At 34.7% G+C, this 19,022-nt stretch overlaps 1 protein-coding gene across 1 annotated transcript in view; it reads left to right on the top strand.

The window, feature by feature from the left end:
* The window catches only part of LOC144445893 (GREB1-like protein), an 80,206-nt gene extending 65,305 nt beyond the window's left edge, over positions 1–14,901 (top strand). The window contains exons 25-31 of the mRNA XM_078135535.1: positions 671–769; positions 4,566–4,770; positions 5,384–5,552; positions 6,087–6,293; positions 6,630–6,979; positions 7,491–7,622; positions 8,155–14,901. Of these exons, the coding sequence (XP_077991661.1) occupies positions 671–769; positions 4,566–4,770; positions 5,384–5,552; positions 6,087–6,293; positions 6,630–6,979; positions 7,491–7,622; positions 8,155–8,321 (1,329 nt within the window). The 3' untranslated portion in view covers positions 8,322–14,901. The remainder of the gene's footprint in view (positions 1–670; positions 770–4,565; positions 4,771–5,383; positions 5,553–6,086; positions 6,294–6,629; positions 6,980–7,490; positions 7,623–8,154) is intronic.
* Positions 14,902–19,022: the final 4,121 nt, after the last annotated feature.

The following is a 19,022-nucleotide window of genomic DNA, read 5'->3' as shown; positions in this document are numbered from 1 at the left end:
TTGGACAACATGGCCATGATGTCATACACCACCAGGGAGCTTAGGAAAAAGGCATGTCCAAAAGTCAGTGACATAACAAAATATCTCATATTTTATCATTTGATGCATTTTTAATGACACAATCCTGTACAGTTTTCATCGACCAAATACCAAAGAAAGCCTCACCTAAATCAGGATATTGATGCAGGCGTTGAGTTTCAGCTTATCTCCAGCTCGTTTCATATGTGTTGAGCAATTATGGGCAATCTGTAAACACAGTTTCATATACAAATGTAAATCTATCTATGATATTAAGATATCCTACTAACAAACAAAGAGGAATTAAGATGTAATATCTATCCAAACCCTGTTCCTGTTCAGTGAAATTTTGATGTACGCAATTGTTCCTTCTCGTAGGCAACCTTTCCATAAAGTTTCATCTAAATAGTAACCAGCAAGCATATGTAACTATAGCAACCAGCTGCTCAAATCTGGCCATATTCTCTTTAATGAAGTAGTCGAATTACTCCAATCGGTCAGTACAGTGTACTAGAGTTTTTATTATCATTTATCTATGGGTGTAGTAGATAGACGACTAATTCAAACTCTCTACATTCGTATTTTTGAAAGCCAGGCTGGGCATTGATATTGCAACCATTTTTCCCAGCTTGCATTCATAATTTTTCTGTAGATGCAATTTGTTACCCCTCCTCTGCAAGAGAAACACTTTATATACAACAATAGCAAGGGACATCTAGAAAGTTTGTTGCGCCCCGTCACCGCAGACAAGGTCAGTGGATCATACAAATTTTGGATTTCACACATTCTTTATTTCCGTTTGTTGCATCATCATCATCATCGTAAAGCTTCTCATGAATAATTTCAAAAAAAAAGAGAGAAAAATTGATGCCAGACTGGATATTATTAATATTATTGCCCAGTTTGTTTTCATAGAATTTTTTTTAAGCGTTGTGTAAATGTAGTGTTGTAGGTGTATGCGAAATTGTTCCCTAATATTTTTCTTCAATAAAATATTGTTTCATCACGTGAAACACCATTTTTATGAAGTGAAACACTTGCAAAAAATGGCAATGTTTTTGTTGAGGTTAGTATATAATTTGAGTACAAAAATGACTTTTTGTTTTACACGTCAGCAGAGTTTTACGAGTTAAGTGCACTTCCTGTAAAGGAGAAAACTGGTATTTTGCAATATGACTAACTTTCACAGACATAAACAAGACCCTACGTCAGAGACACCCAATGTTACTTTGTATCAATATAAGTCAGTTTGATAGTGTGATAAGGAGAAGACTTTTCGGAACCTACAAAGCCAATAATTGTCTACTACTGATAAAGTGAAGTTCTGATTAGCAGTTTTTATAGACAACTGTTGCAAGGGTTGTATTACTCCTGGCAAAATACAACCTATCATACATTCTTTCCAATGAGGCACATGCAGACCGTTGTATCATTTAGCACATAGGGTTAATCCTTCATATCATAATCATATCCTATCAAGTACCCATTTTATACACCGAAGTAAAGATTCCATCCTGTGTATATGTGCCACAATCATTAATAGCATTGATGTTAGACTTAAAATAACAGTTAATTACTTTCACTATGAGGACAGTACATGGCTGGACTCAATATAATCAATATGTAAACAGTGTTACCATTGGGAAGCAAGTAAGATCAATCAATCAATCAATCAATTTATATTACGCCAGTTTCCACTAGGATGCAGAGTTCAAAGACGCTGTACAGTTAGAATGATCTGTACAAGGCTCACAATTAAAGCAATTGAAACAGTATACTTTTACTCAAAATATACTATAAGTGATTGTGGTACACAGTGAAGTTATTGGTTGCTATGGGTTACATATGATGGACTAAATTTAGCCATAAGTATGTTTTGGGGTTTCGTCAAAGGACTTGAGCCAGTTAATAAATGATGTCAACAAGAAGGAATGAACCTTCTGTGTACAGATTTAACTCTAAACAATTCTACCATCATGTTTCCACTTTTCACACTTAATAAATGTGTTTTGTCACTACATTAACACTAACCATGGCCCGGATGGACATTCATATACTAAATCACAAATGGATAAAAGAAAAGAAAAATATTTGGGAATGATAATAATTATACATTGTGAAAGCCAAGTTTCATCATTCAAACAAACTTGTGTATCCAAACATATCACATGAAGGTTTGGTGAAAGAAAAATGGATTATTTTACCATACTTGACCACTTTAGAAGCCCTTGTTTGTGCATGGGTCCACCCACGTGTTTTTGATACATTTAGAGATTGCCTTCTTGTCTTGGAGGCTGTGTCTGGGCCTAAAACTTAGTCAAAGACAGTATCACAATACACTTGTTGTGACTTGGCTTATGCGAAGTATAACACATTTTTGGAGGATTTCATGATTTAATGCAATAGTATACATCATCAGCTATGACTTGGCATGAAATGCTTTGGAATAATGTAAAATAGTGTACATTTGCATGGCTGGTAACTTGCATGACATATTAAATTTGTCAACATTTTGTTTATTTATCAATCGTAACATTCTATATAAATGTGTTCATATCATGGTTAATCCTTGTATCAAATGCCTAGTCAACACTTATTGCCTGGCCTTATATGGGCACTAGTACATGTATATTACCTTATTTGGGCACTAGTATATGTATATTACCTTATTTGGGTACTAGTAGATGTATATTACCTTATTTTGGCAATAGTAGATGAATATTACCTTATTTGGGCACTAGTAGATGTATATTACCTTATTTGGACACTAGTAGAATGTATAGTACCTTATTTGGGCACTAGTAGAATGTATATTACCCAGAGGGATGTTATGTAGCAACTATTTCAGCGTCAGGGAAGCAGTTGCTATAGAACTGCACAAGGGGTAATATGACATCTACTAGTGCCCAGATAAGGTAATATACATCTACTAGTGCCCAAATAAGGTAATATGACATCTACTAGTGCCCGATTAAGGCCAGGCAATAAGTGTTTTATAACATGTCATATTATCAGGCATGTGTTCTTTCCATAGTCAAAGTAAATCACCGGTAGGACTCCCATGCTACATGAATAGTACCCTATGGAAAATAGAAAATAAATTATACCCTCTATGCAAATTGAGGTCACTGTGGGGTCCAAACCATGTGACACAATCTAAGCCAATCACAGATGACTGTGTGAAAATGATTTGTTTTGAAGAAGCTGTTGAATCAAAAACTTATATTGAAGCCCCCATATGTGTAACAGTACATATTTCATGCAAACCTAAACATCATGCTCAACAACTCAAACCAAAATGATATTAACCACCCTATGGTGATAATATTTACTACCATCCCCGTGGTGACAAGGTTTAATGTGCTCATGATGACATTGTTTGTTTACTACCATCCCCATGGTGACAAGGTTTAATGTATTTTTTATAACATTGTTATACCATCCCCATGGTGACCATATTTACTACCATCCCTATCCCCATCACTTATTTTTATATATAAATTCATAAGTAAAACTTGGTGAAAATCTTAGAATTTCACACATCTGGAAATTTGCAATATACCCCGGTACAGTACTCCTTGATCGTACTGCAAACTGAAATTTATGCATATGATACAAGATATTTAAGAATCACATAACAAAAAAAGTATTCAAATGGTGATTTGATGAAAAGATGTATCATGTATCATAAAATATATGGTGTATTCTGGAGAATGATATTAGATAACCACAAACAGCTCAGGTATATTATAAGTAGGGGAATTAATGTGTAGCTGGAGCTGGTATAAATATGTTAAAATGGCATGAGCTGAGTTTATAAGTATTTTGCCTATGTGAAAATATTTACAAAAATTTTGATTCACTATGCTAGTATAATGTTAGTATCGATTCATACCTTCTGTGACATTACAATTTGTGTTCTGGCTTTCTGAGAATTGTTGACTGCATAGTAGGGACATCCTGTACAATTTTTGATAGGATCGTTATTGCAAACATCACTGGATCATTTGTAAGCTGTATCGTAATACCAGGTGTGAGTTCAGTTAATTGCAAGTAGTGGTTAAGTAAGTAGAATACTGTGAGGACTTTTTAATATGCAGAAAAAAAATACATCCCTCCAAAAAGACAAACTCGGCTTTAAACGTGCCCCTTTAAGGATATTTTAAAACGTAGGAGCCTTGTTTATTTGCCTTTGTGTACTTCTAATTCTAAATTCTAGTTTGGTGTGACTGAAAACAAAAATATATCAATGAAGGTCAAAAAACTTAACACAACCAGAAGAAATTACACTTAATGTAATACTGTCTCAGTAACTGACCGGCCTCCGTGGAATGTTGTCTTACAAAAAAAGATGTTTTGTTGGAAAAGAAGAACTACACAACTGCAAAATAACATTTTTCTTTCAGTTGTACAACAAATCGTAATGCATTTGACAAAGGATATTGAACTTTGCTCAAGATCCAAATTAAGGGAAGTGACTCTAATGTCAAACTTGTACTAGTAGAAGTGTTCTTCAACGTGGGTTATGTTAATTTATTCATTTTTAGGGCCCAAATGCGATCAAAACACCTATCTTTACGCCAACAAGCGGACGCCATGAACACGGCCTCATCAATCTATTTCATGCCATGGGGGGCGCTAAACACCTGCATGTCTTGGTGGTCAAACAGACAGAGATGATGTTGTACAAGAAACAATGGCCTAATCACATTCTGTTGGTTCTACCAGCTGTGGCCAATGACACAGGAGCAGGTAAGTACATGATTACATACTCAATCTTACCAATGACACAGGGGCACGTAAGTACATGATTACATACCCTATCTTACAATGACACAGGCACATAAGTACATGATTACATACCCTATCTTACAATGACACAGAGTCACATAAGTACATGATTACATACCCTATCTTACAATGACACAGGGGCACATAAGTACATGATTACATACCCTATCTTACAATGACACAGGGGCACATAAGTACATGACTACATACCCGATCTTACAATGACACAGGCAGGTAAGTACATGATTACATACCCTATCTTACAATGATAGGGGTACGTAAGTACATGATTACTGTGATATACGTTTCTCTATCTCTCTCTCTGGTGTCAAAAATTGGAGATAAAAATTGTCAAACTATTGAGGGCGGTATACTAATTATATAAATTACATCATCAGATCGTTTATAAGTTATATCTTAATACTAGGTTTGAGTTCAGTCAATTGCAAGTGATATTCCAGTATACTTCAGTATTCAGAACACTGGAAATACTTTTAAACATGCAGCAAAAAATACACCTCAGAATATATAAATTCAGCTTGTGCCCCTTTAACATGAAATGTATGTCTTACAGGAGCTGCTAAGTTCTTCATTAAGGAATTAGCCTATCATAACTTAGAACTAGAACGGAATAGACAACAGGAGTTAGGTGTACGACGTCAAGATGTCTGGCCGTTTATTCTGTTACTGGATGATTCATGTGTTATGTGGCATTGCCATGATGCTGGTAAACAGGAGGATGGGTAAGTACTCAACACCATTTTTACACTCTTTTTAGCTTTGTGCAATTTGTTGAATTATAAACAGAACTTTGGCGATACTGTTTCACATTTTCCTTAAGTAGGAAAACATGGTAAGACCAAAAAAAAAAGAATTGTTTCTGGTCAGGACATTTTGTCTAAAGTGGTGCAACGATGCGATTTTTTTATTTATTTTTTTTTTATTTTTTTAAATCGCAACAAACCTGTCACTCAGTCTACTATTTATGGCAGTTACTGAGCAAGTGTGTGTGCTTGTTGATGGTTGACTCTGCAGTTGTCTTCACTGAAGTACGTAGGGTTATTTTTGTGTTTCCCCTCGGATCTGCAGACTGCAAACACAAAAAAGACCGACACGAGAGTATTTATAAGTGACGCTCGCGCTGACCAGAAACAATTCTTTTTTTTTCTTGGCCTAAAGTTGTTTTATCATGAAAAAATACATACCCATTTGTCATTGACATGGCTACTATAATGTAAGCCTGGCTTATGCATTCCTGATTGTTCACTTTCTTACAGCAAAGACACATTAGTCACTTTGAGAGAGGTTATAGAGCACATTGAATCTACTCCAAAACTTTCCAACTTCGCCTCGTTTGGAATTCGACAGTGGACAAGCAAGAATTTCACAAGATCAATGCAGCAGAACTTTACACGCAGTCACCTTCACAATATGGTTTTTATCAATGTGGACCTTACACAGAATGTACAGTATGATCAAAACAGGTAAGACAGCACCCTCGTGGTACACTTGAACAGAGACCTCGTGGTACATTTGAACAGCGCCCTCATGGTACATTTGATGTACATTACAAAATAAACAGGACAGTGTCCGTCACATAATGTGCATGTTCAGAGTAAAAAATGTTTGCGATTCGTTAACTATACACAGTCTATGGTGCTGGATCTGCAACTTTGCAAGCCCAGATACACTAAGAGAGTTAGCATAGTCACAGATCAGTGCTGTGGACACTTCATTGAACGGATCACAAACAGTATGTTTTTAACCTGAATTCACCCAACCTTGAGTTCCAATTTTTTTATTTCAAAACTTCTTATCAGGTACTTTGGTGAGGAAGTAGACTTCAACATGCGAATCAACAGTAGTAATTTTGTCATGTGTCGATTCAACCAATTCTCTGTCATGATGAAACACATTAATGTTGGAGGACAGAAGGAGTTTCCCATCCATCCCAAAACAGGCAACACCAGCCAACAGATATCACCCCAACAGTTTGTGTGTGCCCCAGACAGTGAAGACATGACACCACTAATGGCAACTCCTCAGTATCTGCTAGAGAAATACCTGTCATGTATGAGTGCAGAGAAGCTCTTCCCGTTAGCAGTCACCTACCCCCAGTGTCCTGTACTTGCAGTGGATTACTATATTGATTTAGGACCTTCTGTGACAGGTAAGTAGTAGCTCTTCCTATTAGCTGTCACCTTCCCTTTATCCACAGTGTGCGTATTTATCAAATATGTAGCCTTGTCAATATGCCATATTTCAGTTACCAGAAAGACAAAAGATTGTATAGTTTGGCCACTAGGGGTGCTGTTTGGAGACAGTTTTTGGATGGAAGTGAGGGCCATACTAGTTGAGTACTATAGACTTGAGGAGGAAGAATGTGCAGTGTGCATCTAATAAATATTCATGTTTGCTAAGACCCATGATGCAATGGTGTATCACTGTCACCGAAAGAACAATAAGTTTGAAAAATAGTTTCAATTTGGTGTTTTTCTAGCTCCGGCGTGAAATTTGTGTGATGAGAAATTATGAATGACTCAAGAAGCCAAAGTTTGTGAAAAGACTTTATTTTCCCTCCTATATTCCCTCTTAAAGTGAAGTCAGTGACACTGTCCTAAATGAAATGTGAATAATTTTATGTATGATTCTAACAATTGTATTTTCTTTAAAACACACAGTTCACTATGTGAGTTCTAAACCACACTCCGTGAATGCTGATATCAGTAATTTACGCTTCAGTGGGCTGTTGCTATACATGGTAGATTCATTTGTCTTTGCTGAGTTTTTGAAGGAATTCAAGTTTATGAGTGGTAAGTCTGCAGTCAAATTAATTGTACAATTCACGGTACCTGCAATAAGATTTTACCTCATGCTAGAGGGTCAAAATAGAACAAGAAGGTCAACTCATTCTCATGCATGCATATAGTAATAATAATAATAATAATAAACACAAATTTATAAAGCGCCTGATATCCATCAAAAGATGGCCAATGGCGCTCCCAGTTCACATGAATGCTCTTTGGAAGAGATAAGTTTTGAGTTTGGCTTTGAAGATATCAACAGTAGGTGCGGTGCGAATGTCAAGGGGGAGATGATTCCATAATGTAGTAATGCATGTGTAGTGCACAAAGTGGAAGTCATGGTGTCGATCAGGAAAGTGAAATATTCATTATTTTTAGGATGCACCTGTGCAGTAATAAGCTATTTTGCACTTGTGTATAAACACAGCTACTGTTCATGTTCAAATTATGGTCATGATCAGTGGCAGCATAATGATCTATTGTTGCAATATTATGAAGTTTATTGATCACCCAATCTTACATATTACTTCTTTTATCACAGGTGCTAAGCTGTGCCTTATCAGTCCTGACAGAAACACACTCCGTCGTCAGGTCGTGCGTTTGGAGTTAGAAGAGCAGTGGCGTTTCCGACTGAGAGACGAATTCCAGACAGCGAACAGTGCTGAGGACAAACCATTGTTTCTACTCACGGGAACACATGTAGAGTGAGTGACCCATGGATTAACGACTGTCCCAATATGTTGTTGCCATAGAGATTTTTCACAATGTGAAAACACAAGTTAACTCAAAAATAAGAATTTGCTTTTTTTATGCTACAGGGAATCAAAATAGTTGGTTCTTAGTCTCACTGCAAATATTATAAAAATTTTGCCAAAAACAAAGTCAGTTCTTACGTCTTTAAAAGATGTTATCTTTTTTCCGTTAGTGTGATTAATACAACTTTTAGTCAGTTTGCAAATACCCAATACATATTTTAAAACACAGAACAAAAAAAGGATGCTGTACAGACAGCGAAGTATGAAATTTAGGATAACAATAATTTCAAATTGACACTTCCCTAAATAACCCAAATGATATTTCTATAAGAAAGTGGAAATTCCTTGTTAAGAGAAAATCAACCCTACCAACATTATTTTAAGATTGGGGGGGGTTCGGATCTTTATATTTACAACTTAAGAAACTCTAAGAGTACAGAATTTCGTTTGGAATTTGATTTTTTTTTTTTTTTTTTTTTTGCTTTTCTTTGAACAAGGCAAAGATGGATGTTTTAAAGTTAAGAGTCTGATCGTTCTGGGACTTTGTATACACGTTATTTTCTCCTTTTTAAATAAAAAAAGAAGTTTGTTGCATTGCAATCCCAGAAATGCGTTACAGCATTTTTGCAAAATTTGAAAAAGCATGAATTAGAGTACAAAATTTTGTTTTTGGTAAGGATAACGTTTATATACACACAGATGTTGTAATATCATTCCTTTCTTTGTAAAATTTTGGCAGATAGATATGTTTATGTACACAGATGTTATATCATTCCATGTTTTTCCTTCACATTCACCTGATACACAAATATAAGTGACTTAAGGGGCCTTGTCAATATCGGTCTTTGATGAATGATGCCAAAGCCCCTCATGTTATCCATATTTCCAAATGTGAAGAAATAATCTGGAACAATATAGTTTCACAAATGGAAGAAATAATGATAATTTCAGCATGTTAAGGTGTAGTTTTGATACAAGAGCTAGAATGACATTGACACTTCATCTGAATGGAGCACAAGGAAAGAATCGGTTTGTAGATTTTTGTCAGTTTTACTTCTTTGGCCCAGTTTTACTTCTTTGGCCCAGTTTTAATAGTAATTTTCTCATCTTTATGAGGTACAATTTATGTCAGCTACTACTAATCTGAAATGTGGAATTCATGTCTGTTTCTTAAAGTGGATTCTAAAATTTTGAAATTTGTCAAAACATTTTATTGAGAACAATGAATACTGATAAACTTTGCTTCAAAGCACAGAAGAGAAGAACTTGTTAACCCTGACTTTTAATAGCACACTTTAGTCTTTGTGAACTGGGTGATCAAGTTATGATCTTCCGAATCCATGAACCTGGTAAGAGGTAGAAGAAGTGTTTGGAAGTTTGTATCGCACTGTCCCTGATCAATGTTTGTATGTATCCTTAATGATATAGACATCAGGTTTAAACTGCTCTGTTTACACCAACACTATAGAAAAGAAGGACAACACAAACTTGGCCATGTTCAAAACATGAACACTGAAAAAAGATAGACAGTGGTGCATCATTTGAAACACTTTGGTTGCATATTGTAACCAACACTGACTAGAAATGGTGTACGATGCAAACTTTCACATATCTGTGGCCAGCTGTTTCATTCATGTGTCTGTCGGGTCACATGTAATAGTAATAGTGTTGGACACTGTCATGCTAGTAGTAGTGGTAACTACTGTTACATTGAAAAAAAAACTGAAGAATAAAAAGTCAGTGTCAGCCAACCTAGATCTATAATTGGGTGCCTGGTAGGATAGAGGTTGCAATGTGAATGCTTTAATCCAGTTGGCTTATATAGGCTGCAATGCATTATATGCTACCATGGAAGTTGAGAAAGTATAAAGGGCCATTGTGCCACTGTAGGTCCATGCCAGGGGTAATAATGGTAAAGCATTTTGAGCACAAAGTGGAAAAGCACTATATTAAAACTGAAATGAGTATTATTTTAAGTCACAATTTTGCAGGATCTATTTTTTTTCTCTTCTGTGTTTTGAACAAATGATTATACTCTATTTACTTTCTCCTATACAGCTGAATTCTCTTTTGAAATAAATGTACAATGTTGTGGTATGTGATTGGATTTTTTTTTTAAAATGCCAGGTAATTCAATGGAAAAGAGTAACAGAAAGCAAAATAACTGCCGAAATGATTGTTTGAATGTTAATGTACAGGATAGGTCCTGTTTGATTTCTTATGCATGTCTCGCACTATTTTGATATAAATGTATGGATTATATTAACAAGACAAAAACACTACTATACTATTGTCATAATTAATTCTGTTTGGTTCACATGCTTAAATTTAAATATAAGTTCTTTAGGCCTGTAGGACAAATTCACTTTCTAAACTTTCTAACTAAATGTTACTTTATCTCTGTTTTTGCCAAAAAAAAAAGAAATTGGCAACTTAAATATCAGTCAGTTTCAAAGGCATTTTCTGGTGTTTCGCCACAAATAATCTACATTCTCCGCTTCTGGTAAGGGTGCAAATGAGCTCTTCACCCAGTTTTTGGTAAAGGGAAATTATGTCAGAATGTACCATAGTATTATTATTGGCACTTTGAAGCCTTCATGTTAACCCAGACAATATTCACAACGTATGAATATATTGTATGAAATATAATTAACATCACATTCCATTCCATTGGGATTCTTCATTCAAGTCAAAGTTTTTTCACAAATTCACAAATTAGCTATGTATAGATTGAAATTACTGTCTTTCACCGTTTTTTTGATGATTTTTAACTCAATCATAGTGAAAATGTCATTCACTAGAATGACTCTCTGAAATCTTTTCTCGAAGAATTTTTACCTGTAATACAGAAATCGTACACCTGTAAAGTAACATTAATGTATTTGGTTAAAGCTGCATATATCCATCAAAACAGCAGTTACTTCATTATGAACATTTAACATGTTCTGTAGATCTAGATAAGGCATGATTTGTTACTGTCAATGGCTGTGATTGGCTGTTTTTTGATAAAGAAGCTTATACTTACTAACCAAATATTTGCTCTTAAAGTGATGTCATTTTCATGGTGCAGTGTCATTTTTTATATGATGTCATTTCACTTGATGATGTCATTTTCATGGTGCAGTGTCATTTTTTATATGATGTCATTTCACGTGATGATGTCATTTTCATATGTCATTGCATGTGGTGATGTCATTTTCTTATGATGTCATTCTCACATGATGATGTCATTTTCATAAGCAGCTGAAACAATGGAGTTCCAAAGTGTACATTATATATTACATTATATACATAAACAGTTTTCTTGTTGATAATTTCACTACATGATTCTGTAATTCATTTTCATGGTTCTCTACCACTCAGTATTAGAATATACAACTGTGTTAGTGGTCAACACACAACAATGTGTTCATATAGCTTTTTTCAGACCTTTCCAATAGGTGACTGTTTATTACCTACTGTAAGAAATTAATAGTTGTATCCAATATATTACTCTTTGGAACTAAATATTGAAAAGACAAGGGGCTGTGTTCAAGCTACTGACCACTTTCACAAACAGTGTCATTATTGTATGTTAGCAATAGAAAATTACACAGGGAATAGGGGAGGGGTGCATTTGTTCAGATAAAAATAGTGACAAAACAATGACACATTTTGATATGAAAAAGATTATTTTGAAAACATGTGTCTGTGATAATTTTGTGACAAGTTGATCCCAACTTCTAATCAATGTGTATTGGATTATACATATTTCAACATTTCATTTTTGTTGTGGTGTATCAATTGGAAACCAATGTATGATCATGTGGACATTTTGCCAATTTTAGGTCTGATCATGTGTATCATAAACATCGTTCATGTTTAACCATGTGTACATACTGAAAACAGCAGCAATGATCATGTGGACACTTGGTCAGTTTCATCTCTTATCATGTGTACCTACATGAAATACCACCTATAATCATGTGGACAGATGGTGGGTTTCATTTCTGATCATGTGTACCTAAGGGAAATACCAGCTGTAATCATGTGGCCACATGGTGGATTTCATTTCTGATCATGTGTACCTACATGAAATGCCAGCTTTCATCATGTAGACACATTTGAATTCATTTCTTGGTAAATATACCTACAGTGAACAAACTGTTAATGTTAACTTCTGTACTCTCATAACTGATTATTTGTATCTAGAAATATTATCTTGTGCAATCATGTATATTGGCTGAGAACAACATGTAAACTTTTAGATAATTCTACTTTTGAACACGCACATCAACGCCTAAAAACTTCATGTAATTGTGTGAACATTCTACAGCTAGTATTTCTAATCATGTTTATCTTAAACTATTAACCCCTATTTTCTGATCATGTGTACCTTAATCTAGTATCACCTAAATCTTAATAATAGTTGAAGTGATTTGACAGATTAGTTGTAAAATTTGATGTTGCCTTGGCAATTTCACTCATGGGGCACGATATATTTTACATAAAGCAAGACAACTTTAAACCCAATGAAACAACTGCCATGTCGCACTTAGTTAGACATCAGACATTAGCATACCACGCAAGTTTATGGTCACAGAACTGTTGGGGCACTAATACTATGTACATTTATAATTTGCTGCACAAGTATCATAGTCACTGACAGTGTTCTATTTCAACATGACAGCAAGGAGGGTGATTAGCAGAAATTATACTCTCATAAGGTACAGATTAGGGACAGAACACTTGTGTGTGCATGGTGTCTGTTATCAGGCTAGGGTTTAAAATGTGTCTGTTTATGTTTGTATCCCATGAGTGAACACCATGGCAACTTCAATTTCGTGTACAGTCCTTGAGAAGTGCTGTATTTGAACAAAATAAACATGTAACCATCTTTTTATTGCACGAATCAAACATATACTATTTAAAGCTAAATAACACATACTACTTCAATTTCAATTCATGGGTATCATATAAATTGGGCTAAAACTAGGTGCCTTGTAGAGAATGAAGTTCCACTGCTATTACAGGGGGTGCAGACAACGAGCAGAATGGCCAAAAAGGTAATTTAAATTCGCAAACTGGTAAATGTTTAGATATACTTCATAACTGAAATACATTGCCAAATATTAATCATTAGAACATATAATTACAAATCAAATGTTTTTAATAAAAAACTATTCCGTATTATTTTTGCTTATTTCTATATAATACTACTTGGGTTATAGTGGTAAATTCACAGTTTGACCTCATGATTCATAAGATAGGAACTCGGACCACCATTTTGGTTTGAGGTAGGATATATGGTATCAGAGGACAAAACTAGATAACTCATTTGCACAACAATATTATGTAAATTAGACATGGTGGTCGAGTCCTTGAATAATTTCTGTACGTATAGAGATTAGACAGGGAGAATTCTCTCAATATATTAGTCAAGATTAACAAAATTTTCATTCATTAACAAAAATATTTGCCTGGTAGTTGAGCCTTCGGTTTTCTAAAGTAGGTACAAACTCAAACTTTTGTCACCAGATGTTGATACAACAGTGATATTGAATGGACGTTGGTTTAATTATAGTCTCAGTAGGGCAGCGTCTCTGAAAACTAGTTTATTTAGAGTTCCATGAACTTACAGTGCTGTTGTGGGACTTCCAACGTTTACACTATTTTGATTACAGGGCGACTAGAATCACACAACAGAGGAACCGCTATCACCCACTTGTGTAATCTACCACATTGAAGAACAGTAGATTTAGTTTGTGTTTATCTTAGTAACCCGAAGGCTTGGTTACCAGTGTCTTAGGACTAGTAAGGTTTTACAAAAGTATGTACATTTTCACAGTGTGGATATCACCAGGTTTTTAATGATCACTTTTCATGTTTGGAATTCACAATATTACTTCTATCATAACCAAGGTTTAGAGGTATTCTTAAAGTACTTTTTTGTTTGTCATGGTATTTTTTTGTAGAGAAATGATAACAGTGTGTGAGACTTTTGACAATAATTGCTTTACCCATTCCGAGAACAAGAGAAAATGTGAACTTTTTTTTGGTTACACATTCAAATATTCGGCTTAGAAGGTTGTATATAGTTTATAGCAGTGATGAAAAAAACTAATGAAAACAAAAGGTATTAATTATGATTGGCTGGCTAGGAAATTTTAGTTTGGTCTAACCAATTAAAACTCTTGTTATACCCTTTTGAGCCATTATACCCGTCTTTCAAAACAGCTTTTGGATCTAGCATTTTGATTGGTCGAACATTTGAATTTGTGCTAGTCAATGCTGTTATATCTCCTGCATTTTCATTGGTTAATGAAATGAAGATATGCTTGTTACCACTGTTGTATCTAGCATTCTCATTGGTTAATTATGAATTTATGCTGGCAAGTAACCCTTTTTTTGAAAAAGAAAATGATAATATAATGATTTGATCATGGTAAGACATCTGAATATTTACAAGCTGAATGTAATGCTGATGATAAAAAAAGAGTACAAAATTTCCTGCAAATTAATATTTTTATTTTTACTAATTTGTACCCAGTGTCTGTGTATTAGTATAATGGGTTTGTAGAAAATAAAGTATCAAAAACTTAAACTTTTTGGTCATGTCTGTTTGTGTGTGTACCTGATCATGTCTGTCTGTCTGCTTGTATGTGTATGTATGTGTGTGTGTGTATCTGTCTGTCTGTATGTATGTATGTACCTGCTCATGTCCATCTGTTTGTGTGTGTACCTGCTCATGTATGTCTGTTTGCTTGTGTCTGTCTGTATGTATGTATGTATGTATGTATGTATGTATGTATGTATGTATGTACCTGCTCATGTCCATCTGTTTGCATGTACCTGATCATCTCCGCCTGTCTGTGTGTATGTATCTGATCATCTCCGCCTGTTTGTGTGTATGTATCTGATCATCTCCGCCTGTCTGTGTGTATGTATCTGATCATCTCCGTCTGTTTGTGTGTATGTACCTCATTTGTCTGTGTGTATGTACCTGATCATGTCCGTCTGTTTGTGAAATGTACGTTCCCTTTGCTAATGTGTTTTGTCTTAATGCAGACGTCTGCACATAAAGGTTGTGTCCAACCCGCATTCTGATCGTTGTCAATGTTTATAACTCTCTGACACAAGGTAATAGCTGCTCATCAATTAATTCATGCGACCTGTCATCTAAAACAATACTCACACCCCGGCTGGATACCCTGTCACTGAGATCTGTCTCTAAAGAAGGGAAATATCTATCTTCTTTGAGTAAGTATATTTTGTTCACTTCCAAATGGATTATGTTCCCGCCAAATTCACAGTCACCTGATCATCAATATATGTCACTGTTTTCCGGCCCATTTGGTTGTAGTCTAGTGCCCGCAAAATACTCGCCAATGGAATTATGCGTGGGTAACTCGCCTATACATAGCTGTCATATCCAGGGAGACTAGTCGTGTTTTGTTTGCAGCTATCTAATAATGACATTTGTACGATGCCAGAACAAAATGCATATCAAAACATATTTTGCATGTGTGTAGGTGTCTTTACTTAGGAATACATAAAATTCGATATTCCACAGATCTGGACCTTTGGGCAAACATCTCAAGGTTACTAGTTTTTCAAATACCTTCTAGATATTTCAAGTTGATTAAAAGTACGCAATAGGGGTATAGAACATTTATTTTGTAACTATGATTATCAAAATATGCAAATTTAACCTACATGGTTCCGTTTTAATTTTGGAAAGAACATTTTTAGTACAATAGAAAATTATAGTATAGTCATTATGCAAACATGAACGTTAATTTGCTGGAATTTCTCGGGTCGTGTTAAGAAATGTTCATGCTAATATGATACCTAGGAAACAAGTGAATTCAAGACTCGTATTATTAGAAAATAAACCACTTTCTCTCACAATTTTCGGTTACCAAATACCATACCTGGGGTCAAATATCTACAAACAGTCAACCAAAATATCATTTTGAAAAAGCAGTTCTAAATCATGCAAATAGCCAATATTTACTAACACGCAATGTCTGCGTTTGTTTCTCACTCTACCAAAAATAGTCGTACTATGTTCACAACATACCTGTATATTACGAGTTTGACTTTTCATTTCATAACCTTTGGCCTCTTGGCTGATAAACAACAATGATATTATGGTGCGGTCACGTACTGTGTAAACTTTCACTCTGTGCTTACAAGTAAATACATGTATATCTATCCTGTACCAGACCACTGTGTCAGGCGTTCTCACAAAATTGAAAATGCATAAACACCAATAGTGATAAATATAAGAATACATAGCTTAAATTATATTAGTTATATTTATCATGTGGTGACCAATTTAAAGAAAATTGCTGGAGTGTTGGTGTGAAGTCTTACGAGCAATAATTAGTAAATTAATCACAGAAATAGGGAATATTATCATCATGGCACTACTACCGTATTTGTGATGATCGTATATTCCACTCCCTCCGTGTCCAAATTTGTGCAGAAAACAGTTGTTCCGAGGCCTTCTATAACGACTCATTGACAGTAATGTCTTTATCAAACAAACAAGACCAACTTGCTAAGTACACTGAAGCAAGACATCAAGTGATTATTTCACAAGTTACCATTTTGTAGGCCATACTCATTTTCGCTTGAGATAGTAATACGCTATCGGTTCTCCAATGGCACCATCATGTATTATGGTCGTTTTACCATCACCTTATCGAATGTAGACAGTCTGTTGAATAGTGTTAGGCAATATGGTAATAGTAGTTTATGGACACTGCGACTTTTACCCGTTTACAGGGAATAGAAGTAAGTTGAATATTAAATAGCTTGGTTTTTCTTTCCAAAGGAAACAAGATGGGAAGAAATGCGTGTACGGATGCAATTTGCAACATCTTCTGGTTCCTGTTCTGGTTGGTGGTTTTGCTACTCTATGCCTGGCCTATTGCCTTAGCGTGTGCCGAATTTTACGTTATTTTGATGCCGTTTGGTCTATGCTTTGACAAGCTCTGCAATCCAATCGTCGACTGCCTCAAAAAGATCATCGAGCTTCCACAAACTGTCACTGGGCATATGTTGAATATGAAAAGATTGTGCTGTAAAGGTGGTTACATGGAACAATAAATGTCAGGAACCTATAGCCAGCTATGGATGTTTTACCTATTATACAAGTCTTTATTCGTACTGGTTTATCGGATGACAATTGAATTTAGGGATGTGGCATCGTGTTGTGTTTTACATGAAGACAAGTTACTAGAATTTAAAAGAATTCAAGGATATTATTTAAATAGCTAAACTACTACAGAAATATTTCTGAATTAGTATTTGTACTGTTCAACCCTCTGCCTCAAACATTACAAGCATATATCACTTCTGAGTGACGTAGTACCACTATCACATTACAGGAACAGCAAAACGAGCGCACACCATAAAGAATAAAGAAGACTTCGCCATCAGCCTACAATTATACTAAAATACATAGTATGATTCTGATCTTAAAATATACATCAAGACGAGTAAATATATTTTATAAAGTTCAACGTCTGAGTGGTTTGTTCGATTTGTTCAAAGTAGTTGTAATAATATTTAAAATCCTGAAATAAATACGATCCACACAACAATATATACTTGTACATAAATAATGGAATGTACCAACTTGAAGATTTTAGATTCTTAACAGCATTGCTTATATGCAATGAATTTTAAGAATCAAGTTCACATGTTCATGTTCATGTTCACCTTGTTAGTATACATCAATAAAAGTGATGACTTCTGAAATATAAGCTATTTATACTGAAACGATTATTTATTTTTAGACTATTTATAACTAAACTTGCTTATTTTAAATTAAAACACTTTATGAACTGCAGTTTAGATGCTCTTATTCTTGTTACTTACTATTATCGTGTTATTAAAGTTGTCAATATTTCTGTTCTTGTAACTGGTTGGAAATAAAAACAAAAGTAACTGGGATGTGTGACTTTATTTTGTTTAAGTATTCTATTACCTTTGGTACTGGTAATAACCAGGAATATGTCATCTATTAATACAACGTGGACAGCGACACTCAAGCAGACACAAAATTTTATTTTTCAAATTTCTATTTAAAAGAAGGGGATTACTATTTTTCAGCAGAGATGTCCTTATTTTGGAATATTAATACACGACATTACTGACTTAGTCAATCATTCAAGTGAATATTACTATTAACTGACTTAGTCAAGCATACAGGTGTATATTACTATTAACTGACTTAGTCAAGCATACAGGTGTATATTACTATTAACTGACCTAGTCAAGCATTCAAGTGAATATTACTATTAACTGACTTAGTCAAGCATTCAAGTGTATATTACTATTAGCTGACTTAGTCAAGCATACAGGTGTATATTACTATTAACTGACTTAGTCAAGCATTCAAGTGTATATTACTTTTAACTGACTTAGTCAAGCATTCAAGTGAATATTACTATTAACTGACTTAGTCAAGCATTCAAGTGAATATTACTATTAACTGACTTAGTCAAGCATACAAGTGTATATTACTATTAACTGACTTAGTCAAGCATTCAAGTGAATATTACTATTAACTGACTTAGTCAATCATTCAAGTGAATATTACTATTAACTGACTTAGTCAAGCATACAAGTGTATATTACTATTAACTGACTTAGTCAATCA

The sequence above is a fragment of the Glandiceps talaboti genome, chromosome 14 (genome assembly GCF_964340395.1).
Source record: "Glandiceps talaboti chromosome 14, keGlaTala1.1, whole genome shotgun sequence".
Taxonomy (NCBI): Eukaryota; Metazoa; Hemichordata; class Enteropneusta; family Spengelidae; genus Glandiceps; species Glandiceps talaboti.
Note: the sequence above shows the minus strand (reverse complement) of the source record. Positions and strands in the feature narration are given on the sequence as shown.